General features: G+C 40.7%; 1 protein-coding gene across 7 annotated transcripts in view; it reads right to left on the reverse strand.

Annotated features, from left to right (window-relative positions):
- The window catches only part of SCUBE1 (signal peptide, CUB domain and EGF like domain containing 1), a 248528-nt gene that overhangs the window by 14858 nt on the left and 221788 nt on the right, over window positions 1-11882 (reverse strand). For 5 of the 7 annotated variants that reach the window (XM_071816413.1, XM_071816410.1, XM_071816414.1 and 2 more), the window contains 6 exons: window positions 9972-10091; window positions 8283-8375; window positions 6629-6745; window positions 4687-4845; window positions 3460-3663; window positions 1910-2071 (listed from right to left, as the gene is read on the reverse strand). In XM_071816413.1, coding sequence (XP_071672514.1) covers window positions 1910-2071; window positions 3460-3663; window positions 4687-4845; window positions 6629-6745; window positions 8283-8375; window positions 9972-10091 — 855 coding nt within the window. The remainder of the gene's footprint in view (window positions 1-1909; window positions 2072-3459; window positions 3664-4686; window positions 4846-6628; window positions 6746-8282; window positions 8376-9971; window positions 10092-11882) is intronic. The other 2 variants (XM_065844436.2, XM_065844421.2) reach the window with 1 other exon arrangement.

Consider the following 11882-nt stretch of genomic DNA (forward strand, 5'->3'; position numbering starts at 1 on the left):
CCAGCCTAGAAGACCAACACTTGGAGATGTTATGTGTTCCCTGAGGTTTCCTAATCCCAATACTTTGTAATTTAGCTTCCCTGAGAACTGAACAGCAGGCAGGAGCAAATGGCTCGAAAACCTGAAAGCTTTGAGAGCTCTAGGTGGGATTGGGATCTCTTAAGAACCCTGAGACTTGCTTGGAAATATTGGGGGCCTCCAGCATCTTAGATACGTGGTGCTCAGGATAAACCAGAGATCCTGAGCACAAGCGAAGTTCAACTTCTGTCCCCACAAAAGTCAAACCCCTATGGACAGCTGTGGGACCAGCATCTCTGTGATTTAGTTTTGCTAACATCCCAGCTGACTGGAATATGTCTGTACAAGCTGGCTGTTGCGACACAGACCTCTGAGAAATAGTACGACCGTTACTAATTTGAAGGCAATTCTGATATTGTTTTTGTAGCAAAACTGACCCACCTGGTCTGGTCCAAGTTGTTGCTGGACTTTAACATTAAGGCAGTTCATGAAGAGTGGGATTTGGATCTGGATTTTAGTATGAAAATTATGCACTTGTGAAGTGTGGCTTACAGACATCCTTTTAAAGAAGAGGTACAGTTGGATCTTTTGGAGACATTTTGACAAAATCTTTGTCAGGGAGGTTTATGAAGTCCAAAGCATATTTCCTCTTTCCACTTTCAGAGAAAGAGGAAAGGGGAGAGTTGAGGAGAAAAACTGACTACTGTGATCTGACAACAAACATTTTTAGGCAGATCCACTCTACAAAAATAATCAGAAGGGTTTCTTCTTGTTGTTGTGCAGAACAAAAATTCCTATGTAAGCCTTGAAACAAAACAGTCTTTTTCCCCTAGTTGTTGTGCTGCTTAGGTCAGTATACTAAATTCAACCTTTATAAACTGCGATTTTTTAAAATTATCTATCCTTGTTGGATTTTGGCTAAATACAAGTCAACATAACAAAGATGCACAAGCATCTCAAGGATTTTTCTGTGATAGTTCCTTCATACAGTAAATCAGCAAAATCTACTGTACATTTGGACTGGAGACACTAGAATCATTTTTTTATTCAGTGGACAGGGAAAAAGTGACAGTTTCTCAAGTGTCATTCATTGTGTGCTCTCTCTAGATATCTGTGAAGGAAGCGTTAACGTAAATCATATGGATGAGTTTTGAAGTTAGAACTTGTGTAGCAGATACAACAGATTTCTTTCAAAGTCAAATAATGTATTTGCTATAAACTAGATTTTACTTATGAAATAAGGTAAATAAAATAATGAACAGTTGTGTCTTAAAACCTTGATCAAGTTACAGTAGAAGAATAAACAAAGAACTTCACAGCATTCTTTTGAATCCAGGTATTATCCTAATTATCATCTAATTCAGTTGAGTCAGAGATGCCACATCACTTGCCAATTCACTACAGTGAATTCAAGAAGCGTTGAAACTTGTAGTCATTAGCCCTGAGTCCAGGTTACAGATTCCTGCAGCATAACTATCTCAAAATTATGACTGCTGCCCATTATGCCAGGTAAACTGCATCCCATGCAAAACATTAAATCAGCATTAGACTCACCAATACCAGTTGAAAGTAATCCATCCCTTTGGCTCACAATATACCTGACAAGTCGAAGTATGTCCAGATTCCATACCTGACTTGAAGCAAAGTGCTTTGCTTTGCTTGCTCATTTCCATACCATAACTCACATTGCTGCAGCAGGTCTCATCTTCTTGTCGGCAATGTCAGTGGATGGAACAAGCCAAAACATTTTGTGTATTGCTTGTAAGTGCACAGAGATTTCTTCTGTTACCTTTACAAGACAGAAGTGTGGAAGGCTCTCCCCTCTTTTAGCCTCCATGCCTCACAGGCTGTGTGGCAACACCTAATCCTTTTATCATCAAATTAAACTTGCCTCCACATTCTGACACGTTCCGGGCGCCTGCTACTCCCTGTCCATCGTTACTTGGGCAAGGCTCACAGGTAAGCTGACCTTCTGTGTCTTGGTATGTTCCCGGTGAGCAAGGAATGCACTGATTATGCTCTCCACTATAAAAGGTGCCCGTGCTGCAGGTAACTGAGAAAAGAAAAGGGGAATCTACATAAGGACTTTCATTTTGATCACAGCATTTGCCTTTATATCAAACAGTTAGAAAAGATGGATCTCTTTGGCCCCAGTATTACAGTGGCGTATGTTTTCCGTATGTTAGTCTGGGATCCTCACCTGATGTAAACAGGCCGATCTCCGTTGTGGTCTAGGTCAATTTACATCAGGGTGAAGTCCTTCTTCTACTGTTTAAGCCATTAAATGGCATTGTACTGCACTGAAGTGCCTACCAGACATACGTTGTTAATAAAGCTGATGCAGTCTTAAAACAGTGTTTAGCAGTTTAATTAAGACAGTGGTCCATAATGTATGGGAAGTGATGTGAGGTTTTACTTTACACTAGGTGCATTTATGTGTTGGTTTTATGGAACACAACTGCAAAAAATCTGTTGCCTCAGATCAGTTTTAGAGCAATATATCCTGTGTTATGTTTCTTGACACTCAAATACCCCAACCAGAAAGCATTTGAAGTACAGATATGAATCCACATGCTTTTCTTGCTGCAACAAAGCATGTAACTGCATTAAATGTTTTTCTATGCTGGATATATATAGTTAAAATGTATGGGATTCTAGACACTAATAGCAACAGTCTTTCAATACTGTTTCTAAATCACTGTTCCTGTATGATGAAAACAGCCTCTGAACCAAATCATTAGGGGCAGCTATCAGGTCTGCACTTAGCTATTTTTTCTTGCTTGTAAACTACCTGGCATCCAAAAGATGCTGGAAAAATAGATACGCTGACTTTGAAAAGTGCACTCTAAGTGATTAGAAAGCTTGCAGTGCTGAGAGCTGCCAGTAATAGGTTTGGATTAGCACCTTGCCCCCTGATAACCTCGGAAAAGGGTTAAAGAAATTCGGTATTCTACATAAGTTAAAATAGAATTCTATAATTTTTTCTTTTTTTATCGGATGTCTTGAGTGTTACATATAAATATATCCATGGGTCATGGATTATTTGGTGACAAGGAGAATAAGAGAGGTTATATGAAAGTGAACACACAGCATCTAGGCAAACAGCATTTTGTTGTTTTACAGAATTGTAATTGCGTTTTCTTAAGATGCTGGGAGCAACTGGGAACTAATTGCCAACATCGCCTTGTGGCAGGCCTTGATACATACCAGCTGACAGCATGAGAATGTATGCATACATATGCTGCTTTTGTTTTCCTGCAATCCTTTAATGAACTCCCTTCAAAGTCTTATGAACTGCCAGTGGTCCATGCACACACGCTGCATAATATTGATCTAAATCTTGTGTTATTTCATAGATTTGCTGCCCAGCTCACTAGGGACAAGTACATTTTGAATTCCTTGTTTTGGGGCATATAGCTGAATAGAGTTGTTGGGACTTACCGCATTTTCCCTCCTGCAGCACTTGCCCTGTACTGCACGCTTCATGCCCTTCAGTAGCTTTAGCTGGCTTCTGAGCCACTTCATATTCTGTCCCAGAAAACTGAATGTAAAATTGCTGTTTATTAATAGATTTCCTCAATGTTTTGATTGCAGTTTGCAGCTTCTGCTCCATCCTTTTCCGAACACAGTCAATGTTACAGGTGTCTAGATGGGAAATGATAAGAAAACTAGAAGCAATTGAGATTCATGTTTAAAAAGAGGTGCTTCACAAAAAGCTTAGCTTGCATCACACTACAACACCTCTGTTTGCTTCACTGCCTTCTCCATATAAATTGTAGAAGCAGCTCACTGTATTCAAAATCAGGCCCTTTAAAGGGCTAAGACAGTACACTGAGGTCCATCAAACTGAGTTTCACAGCCTGTAATAAGTGCAGACTAGGCATTGATATCTTGTTATACTGAGTGCATGAGCAGAGCGCTGTGTGGTACTTCCAGATATGCATTCAGTCTACCACCACTAAGGTTGCTGAATTTTCTCTGCCCGTGCTTTACTGAGTTGATTAGGAATTATTCACACTTCCCTGACCAAAATACCCGAGTAACACAAAGAAAGGTGCTACCTGGCACAATTACTGTTTGAGTCACTTGGCTACTAAGGTACTCCTCAGGGTTAAGAAACCTGCCTTCGAGGACTGACATGTTTATAGAATTCAGCCCACGTTTTCTTTGGCTGGATTTTATAGCATAATATTGCATCTCATTAATAACTTGAAGCAATTCTCTTTCTTCCTGAGGTTTGTTATGAAACCATTAATTTTCCGAACGTGTGATAAAAACGTTTGATTCTCAGACTGAAGTTTCAGCAACTTACATTTTGGAGGATATTTTTATCGTCATTATTGCAGAACTTCTACCTAATCCTTATATTCGCTGTGCATCAATTAGCACTTGTGCTGTTTAAAGAAATCAGACTAAATTGAAGTACATGACTTAACTCGAGGCTTTGAAGGAATTTTGCTGCTGGTTCAATTTATGTTCTTCTGGCTTAATTTCATTCCTGACTCCTTTCAATTAAACCTCTGAAACTCTGAGTTTGGCAAGGCTGTTGAATGAGGCTTATGCTAAAACGTTTGCATGGCAGCTTGATGAAACAGCATCAAAGAGATTCTAGCAACACTCTGAGGAACTGAATTCTGATTTATCTCCACAGACAGCTCATCCACAAACCTGAGACTTCTTCTGACTTCATCTCCACTTCAAACTCAGCGGTGATATGGGACACTTCTTTTGATGGTGACTTGCGGCCTCGGCGTTTTTTCTTGGAGGAATCACACTTGAGATTCACGAACGTCACTTGGCAGTTGTCTGTACAAGGGAATTGACCTCCTTTGCATAAGAGAAGCAACACAGAAAAGAAATCAAGTAGCAAAGCAGCAAGTGACAGGCTAATAAGCGATATCTCAGCTGGGTTATCATGAATGCAGTGACAGGCATTATAACATTTCACATGTGTTGTTAGACACCTCCTTCTCTGTGCAATTTTGGGTTTGTTCATTTTGCTAGTGGACTCAGGAGGCAAAAATACAGTGCGGTGGTGCTCAGCTGCCCAGTGGTACCTCTAATGCCTATAACTGCCTGTCTCTTTTCTGCATAAGGATTAGCAAGCTCTTTGCAGAAATTAGTTAAGATCAGCAATGTTAAATACAGTCATTTGATGGCTAAACAAAGCAAGAGAGTAAATTTTCATAAATTCCTAAGAGTGGCAGGCCTGGGCCTCTAGAAACTACCAGCTGGTATTCCATCTCTTTCAGCAATGACAACCGTCCAATATCAAAGTTTTAAAAGCCTTTGATTGTGAAGTTATGAAAATACATTGGAAAGCTTTATCTGAGGGGAAATCGTAGAATCATTTAGGCTGAAAACAACCCTTAAGATAATCGAGTCCAGCTGTTAACCTAATACTACCAAGTCTGACGCTAAACCATGTCCCAAAGTGCCACATCTAAACACCTTTTAAACACCTCCAGGGATGGTGACTCGACCACTTCCTTAGGCAGCCAGTTCCAGTGCTTCACAACCCTTTCCATGAAGAAATTCTTCCTAATATCCAAACTGAACCTTCCCTGGTGCAACTTGAGGCCATTTCCTCTTGTCCTATCACAAGGCAGAGGAACTGAATGCCTTCGTCACTTACGTGTGACCTTACTGTTAGACCCAGAATTTCAGATGACATAACACACGCAAAGCAAAGCAAGCAAAGGACAAGGAAATGCATCCAAGAAATATATTCCTGCAGTGACTGTATGGACCAAAAAAAGTTTTAACTTCTGTGACTTTAAATGTTATTCGGATAATCACTTCTTATTAAAAAAACAGGAGACAATATATAAGGACAAGGTAAGCATCTTGACAACTGAGACTTGTTTAAAAGTAATACTTAGGAAATTTGAGAGATAAATGTCTAGATTGCAGGGTAATGTTAAAATATGAGTTCCAATTTTAAAAGTAAAATCTTTAAACCATTAGCAATTTTTTAGGATAGCTATTTTTACTCTTCTCTGTTCAGGGCTCACCTATGACTCCTTACTCACTAGCAAAAGTGGTGGTAAAACAGATTCACAACAGAAGATACATCAACAGCAGATGTTTGCTGTAATCTGCTAAGTTGCTTTAGGCAACAATATGAGCTGTTGCAATTATATCAGTACTGTGTATTAAAATCCAGCAAATTTTGAGTTAAATGAACTTCAAGTATTTTAAGCTGTGGAATTGCATAATGATAACACACAAACACTCTTTAATTGTCCCTGTTGTGATACCAAGGGGATGAAAGACAAGAAATAAATGTCATGTAGATCTGTTAAATATGTATCAGTTTTAAAATTTCATTTGGTGAAACTAAACCAAACCAAACCGACATTGTTTCATATAGCTTTGCATTGGTCATAGCTTTTTGTATCAGGATATTTCTACCATTACCAATGCCAGCAAAAGGATCAGCTTAATTCCAAACTCATGTACTTTTGAACAAAGAATTCTCAAAGCATCTGGTGATATTTCAGCACTGTTAGATCCAAACCCAGGGCACTATGAAAATAAAATATGCAAATAAGCAAGCAAACAAACAAAAAAATAGAATGCTGTTTACATGTTAGAAGAAAACACATACCTAAACCAGCTTGCTTCCCAGAATCTTTTGTTTTTTCCTTGCTGCGAGGCCGCAAATGGCACTTTGCATCTTTAATTTTAAAACGAGCTTTCTGCTTGATTGGAGGGGCTAATGAATCTGTTGATGTAAAGTAAAAAGCTGTCATTTGGGATGCAGATGAAATGAAATCTAAAACTTATTTTTCAAAACAGACTCCAAGGCTTCTTGTGACACAGAAAAGAGACAGCCCAAGAGTTATACACCTCACACAAGACGAACCATTGCCATAGGTTCATTTTTTTACATAAGCACTTTTAAGCCTATAAGGATCACTGAATTTGTTGGCATTGCACACACTCTGCACATGCACTTTCCCTCCAGCAGGCCTGCACATCCTGGTGGACTTTGGGTGAATTTCTCTCTTACTATGAAAAAGGTTAAATCCTACCTTTTTTTTTTCTGACTCTGTGTCTGTGACTTCCCATGTTACTTGGCTGTAGTTCTGCCCTTGCTAATGCCAACCAGGAATAAGATTAATTTAGTGGAGCTACGCTATTGGCAGTTGAAAACCATCCAAAGAAAACTTCTTTATTTGACTGTGATCTATGGCTTGCAAGCTTTATTCTTCAGCTTTCAATCCAAGCCAGTTATGCTTTGTGACTTTAAAGGCTGTTATACAGCCATGCACTGCTTACAAAATGTAGCTGCTGGCTGACTTCCTCACAAAATCCATGGTGGATAAGGCTGGGCCTGGCTCATCACTTGCCAGCTGCTGGGGGCTGATTATGGGACCCGGAGCAGGTAGAGGGTGGTCACAGGTAAGTGCCGCAATGTGGGTCCCTCTTTCCTTGGGAGGGCCTTGCTGAGCCAGGACTACAGAGGTAGCCTGTCCCTGTGCCGCCGGCAGCTGCATCTGCTGCCGTCCCACCTCACTCCATAGCATTGCAGCTCCTAATGCATTCCAAATAGGTAAGAAATATGTGGTTAGAGAACTGGCAAATTGGAGAGGAGTACAGCAGGTAATGATACGTAAAGCGGGCTGATGCTCCCCGCTGCTGGATGCTGTTACAGCTGCTTCTAATTTTGCCAGACTTCAACCATTTTGACCTGAACTTTTTATGCTGAGTATCAGCTTTAAGATGTCTCTGCAAAAATAATCCAACCATTTCTGAGAACAAGATGAATGAAACACAGCATGTGCTTATAAAAGTCTTATAACCTTTTCATTGGAAATCCCCAGTAGGAGGATCTGTGCTCCTAAGGAAGGATGCGGCAGGTGAGGGCCAAGACCCACTGTACCCTTCTGCTACTGATGGGCCCCCCAGCTCACTTCCAGGTCTGGAAAGAAATGACATTTTTATATGCTTGATATTGCCTCTCTGGAGTATGGAAAGTAAATAATTCTAAGTATTTGTCCTTATGGAATATATGTCAAACCTCCACCACTCCCGTACTGATCTACCAATGCTGGGCTGAAGTGCAATCAAGCATGCTCCGGCCCTCGAGGAGAGGCTGCAGAAAAGCGAGTGTGTGCATCATGAAATACAAGCTACCTTAATTCTGGCCTCATGTAACCCGAGAGCAGTGTGTCTTGCAGCTCCCAAATGGTCTTGGGGATGTCATCACCTACCTCCTAGATGTCATGTCATGGCGAGGCGAGCAGGAAGGCACCTACCTGTGCAGCTGGGCAGGGTCGCGTTGCGTTTCTGCTGGGCCTTGCCTTGCTGAACGGGAACGCCACAGCTCAGCGTGTAGCTGTTCTCCGAATCTGCGGGGCAGAGCGCAGGGTCAGTACATGCCCAACAGCCTCACAAAGCATCTGCTCCCCTCATAACCGCCAGCATTAATGTTCGGGGCTTGAACAAACTTATTAATACTGCTAAATAAGGAGACATTTTAAGTGCTGAACTTGGATTTTAAATGGCTGAAGTAGTTTGCCAAAGGCTACTGTTTCACAGTGTTGATTACAAGTTTTGTTTCTTCCAGCACTGAAATGTTACATCTTAAAAACAATTTGGCATGAGGTTAGCTCAAAACAATTCCATGATGCACAAGTATAAAATATTTTGTGCTTGTCCATGGCAGAGTCCTTGTGCTCTGATCATCTCTCTAATTTAAAAAATAAACCATGTATTTCAGTAATAATTTCAGCTTCAGACTCTGGCAGAATTTATTGGCAGAAACAAAAAATAGCATACTTAGAACCCTAACAAGGTTTACATACTGCACAGATAAAACTGTATATTGGTGCATACAAGTTAGATAAATGCATGGTTCCAGTAATCTCTGCTAAACTGAAAATGAAGTGTGAACAGCTCTACTGAAACAAATGCCAGGACTAACATGAAAAGTAGATATTCTGGTGGAAAATAATCCTGTGTCAGAACCAGAACATAAATGAAAAAAACCCAGCAACCCCCTTGCCCCACCTGCCCCGCAAAACTGCGCATATGAAAATTACCTGTGGCAAATTATAAGAAAAACAGGGAGATTCTATAAACAACAATGCTGGAGTTTCTATAAATGAGTCAGCTGAATTATTACCAACAAAATTTATGAAAAAACAGCAACTGCCAGCACTGTATACAGAGAGATATTTTTTCTACACAGCCTCCTGAGACAGAGTTAGTTGTATCCGTTTGTTATGAGACAGTAAGACAGGTTTAAAGCTGTTGCTAGGTCATCTTTTGCTCCACTGGCTGAGCTGATGGATGTTTTATGTTGTCCTGGCTGGTGTGGGAGCTGGATCAGGCACTGTGGCAGCCACAGCGCTGAACTGCCCAGCAGGTCCTACTCCTCCCCTCCTGCCCCTGCCTCACATCGTGCTCACTCAGGGGAACCCTCCTCTTTGGGACTCATTTCTAGTCCTGCTCAATCACACAGTTACAGAGTATTTCAGGCCATGCTGCTGCATCCATCATTTTAAGCAGGTTCTTGGCTGAGCACAGGTGACTCTACTAATATTGAAAAACATGTTTCTAAAAAACAGCAGGAATTCACTAAAATCAGCTGTTCATTTTTTCCCACACTTTTGACATAGCAATTCAATATATTAATTTTTTTTTTCTTTTGGACCATCCTTGTTAAGGTAGATGTGTGTCTCAGGTTTTTGTTAGAATTTCTCCACCCCACCAATGACACCTCAAATTAAACCATGATGGGCCACACCTCTAATGTAACTGACAATCAGCTCTTCTTGTATTTAGTGATGTGCAGGTCTGGCCCAATTTCGTTTATAATGATGTTTTTGCTCATTTAGAGTTGTCCATAAGAAGAAACTGAACACAAATTATGAATACATTAGCAGAAAAAACAATGATCAAGTCACATTCTAGACTCAGGAAGACAAATACTTTGTACAAACCTGGAACAAAAAGAGTATTGTATGGGCATGACAGGAAGCAGCTCTCTATGCCTCCTGTCTTACTACACACTAGCTGAGCCTTGGGAGCTGGTTTGGCATTTGGGAGACATTTCACCATCTCTGAGGAGGAAAAAAAAGAAAGAGAGAGAGAAATGAAAAAAAATCAGACACTGCTCAACCCAGAACCTTGTACATCCACTTGCATACAGTGGTGAGGAAAAGTGTTAAGTGGCAACAAAGCAAAATCACAGGGTCAGACATTTCTGAAATAAGAGCATATTAGGGAGAGAACATCTGGATCTTGAGCTTGGACTTGAAAACGAAACTCTTTCACATTTTTAGACCTAAACTCTAGATCTAGATAGGATCCCTTCTATCCTTCACTTTGGTGTTAGGAGATACAGACTGCCCTAGCTTATTGAACTATGTGGTATACTCCTTCTTATAGAACTTATTTAGAAACTGTTTATACAGAACTTGATTAGCATAACACTGCATAAGTTAAGGTACATTGCAGCTCATGTGATGGAAATATCCAGCTTCTCCTCTTGGCTTCATAGCAGGATGAAGACTGAGTATCCTGCAGATCTCACAAGCTGCTCTTTGTGTTTAGGTAAGGGACTGATTGTGTTTTAGCTGAAACTACATAAAATTGTTATGAATTGTTGGACCAGTCTCTGTACTTCACTCTAAGATGACGGTATGCCACTTATTTGTTTACTTATGTCCATTTGTTTTAATTGGACATTTTTTGAGATTGAAGTGTTTACATCTTTCTGCACCCAAACAATTAGGTTCATTCTTGGCCGCAGTCAGCAGGGGCCATTGCTACCTGCACTGAGGCAGCCTCACCACTTCCCTCCTTCCCCCTGAGATTTAATCTCTGCACTGACTGCTGGCCAAGTGCAGCTGGGCACCACTTCAAGCAGGTATTTCACACTGCATCAGCTGGTTAAATCTAAACCAGGTGTTTGTAGAGCAGTTCTTGCTTCAGCTCTGTAAAAACACCTGTTCAGGTACAGATTCTTTTTCTTTGACTGTTCTTTGCTCTTTCTTCCGAACTTGCTCACCTTACAAGATGGACTTGGCTGACTCTTGTTTTGCTCATGGCTGACTGCACTACTGCAAATGTCATTTTTCCTACCCCTCAGCTCACCACTGAACCACACCAAAGTAAGGGGGAGATCAGAGCTGCAGCATCCGAGTCTAGTACGAAGTAGCCAGATTGGTTTGGGTCCACCAGGGTCTGTAAAAAACCTTGTGAACTGGGATGAAATAGGACAATTAAAGTGTGGTGGCTTGAATGAACCTCCCTCCTAAGGCCTTTTGTATTTCTTTGCTGATTTTTTAAAAGAAATTATTTCTTTGGACTTAGGAGACAACAGAAGCTCAGTGTCCTTCCTGAGCAGAAGAGGATTTTGCTACTGCAAATGTCTCCAAAGTTATGAGTGCTTTCTGTACTGCTGTATCCAGGTAAAAAAGCTGTAATTGCATAATCATGCAAGACGCCAGTGCAGTGCTCTCTACTCTAGACTACAGTGCTTTCCCTCAATACGTACAGAAACTCCCTGAAGTTAGGTTCCCCCATTTCTTCTTCTGTCTTGCTCCCAGTTAAGTATTAGACATTAGCCCCAAACGTATTTATGAGAAGTTATTTGTGGTCAAAAAAACCCCAACAACCCAGAAACAAAAACCCCACAACCTAAATTTGGCTATGAAAGACCTAAGGGATGCCGTTTCCCTTAAAACCAGGAAAACAGAATTAAACTCTCACAGAAAGCATTTTGAGTGGCTGTGGCCATGGCCAAGATTTGCTGTGCTTCAAATGAGAACCCAGAAAAAAAAAGCCATTTACTTAAAAGGTAAGAAAATTCAGATCTGCCGCAAAGTAAGTGGAACTAGCAGCAAACG

Source organism: Patagioenas fasciata, chromosome 1 (genome assembly GCF_037038585.1).
Source record: "Patagioenas fasciata isolate bPatFas1 chromosome 1, bPatFas1.hap1, whole genome shotgun sequence".
NCBI lineage: Eukaryota > Metazoa > Chordata > Aves > Columbiformes > Columbidae > Patagioenas > Patagioenas fasciata.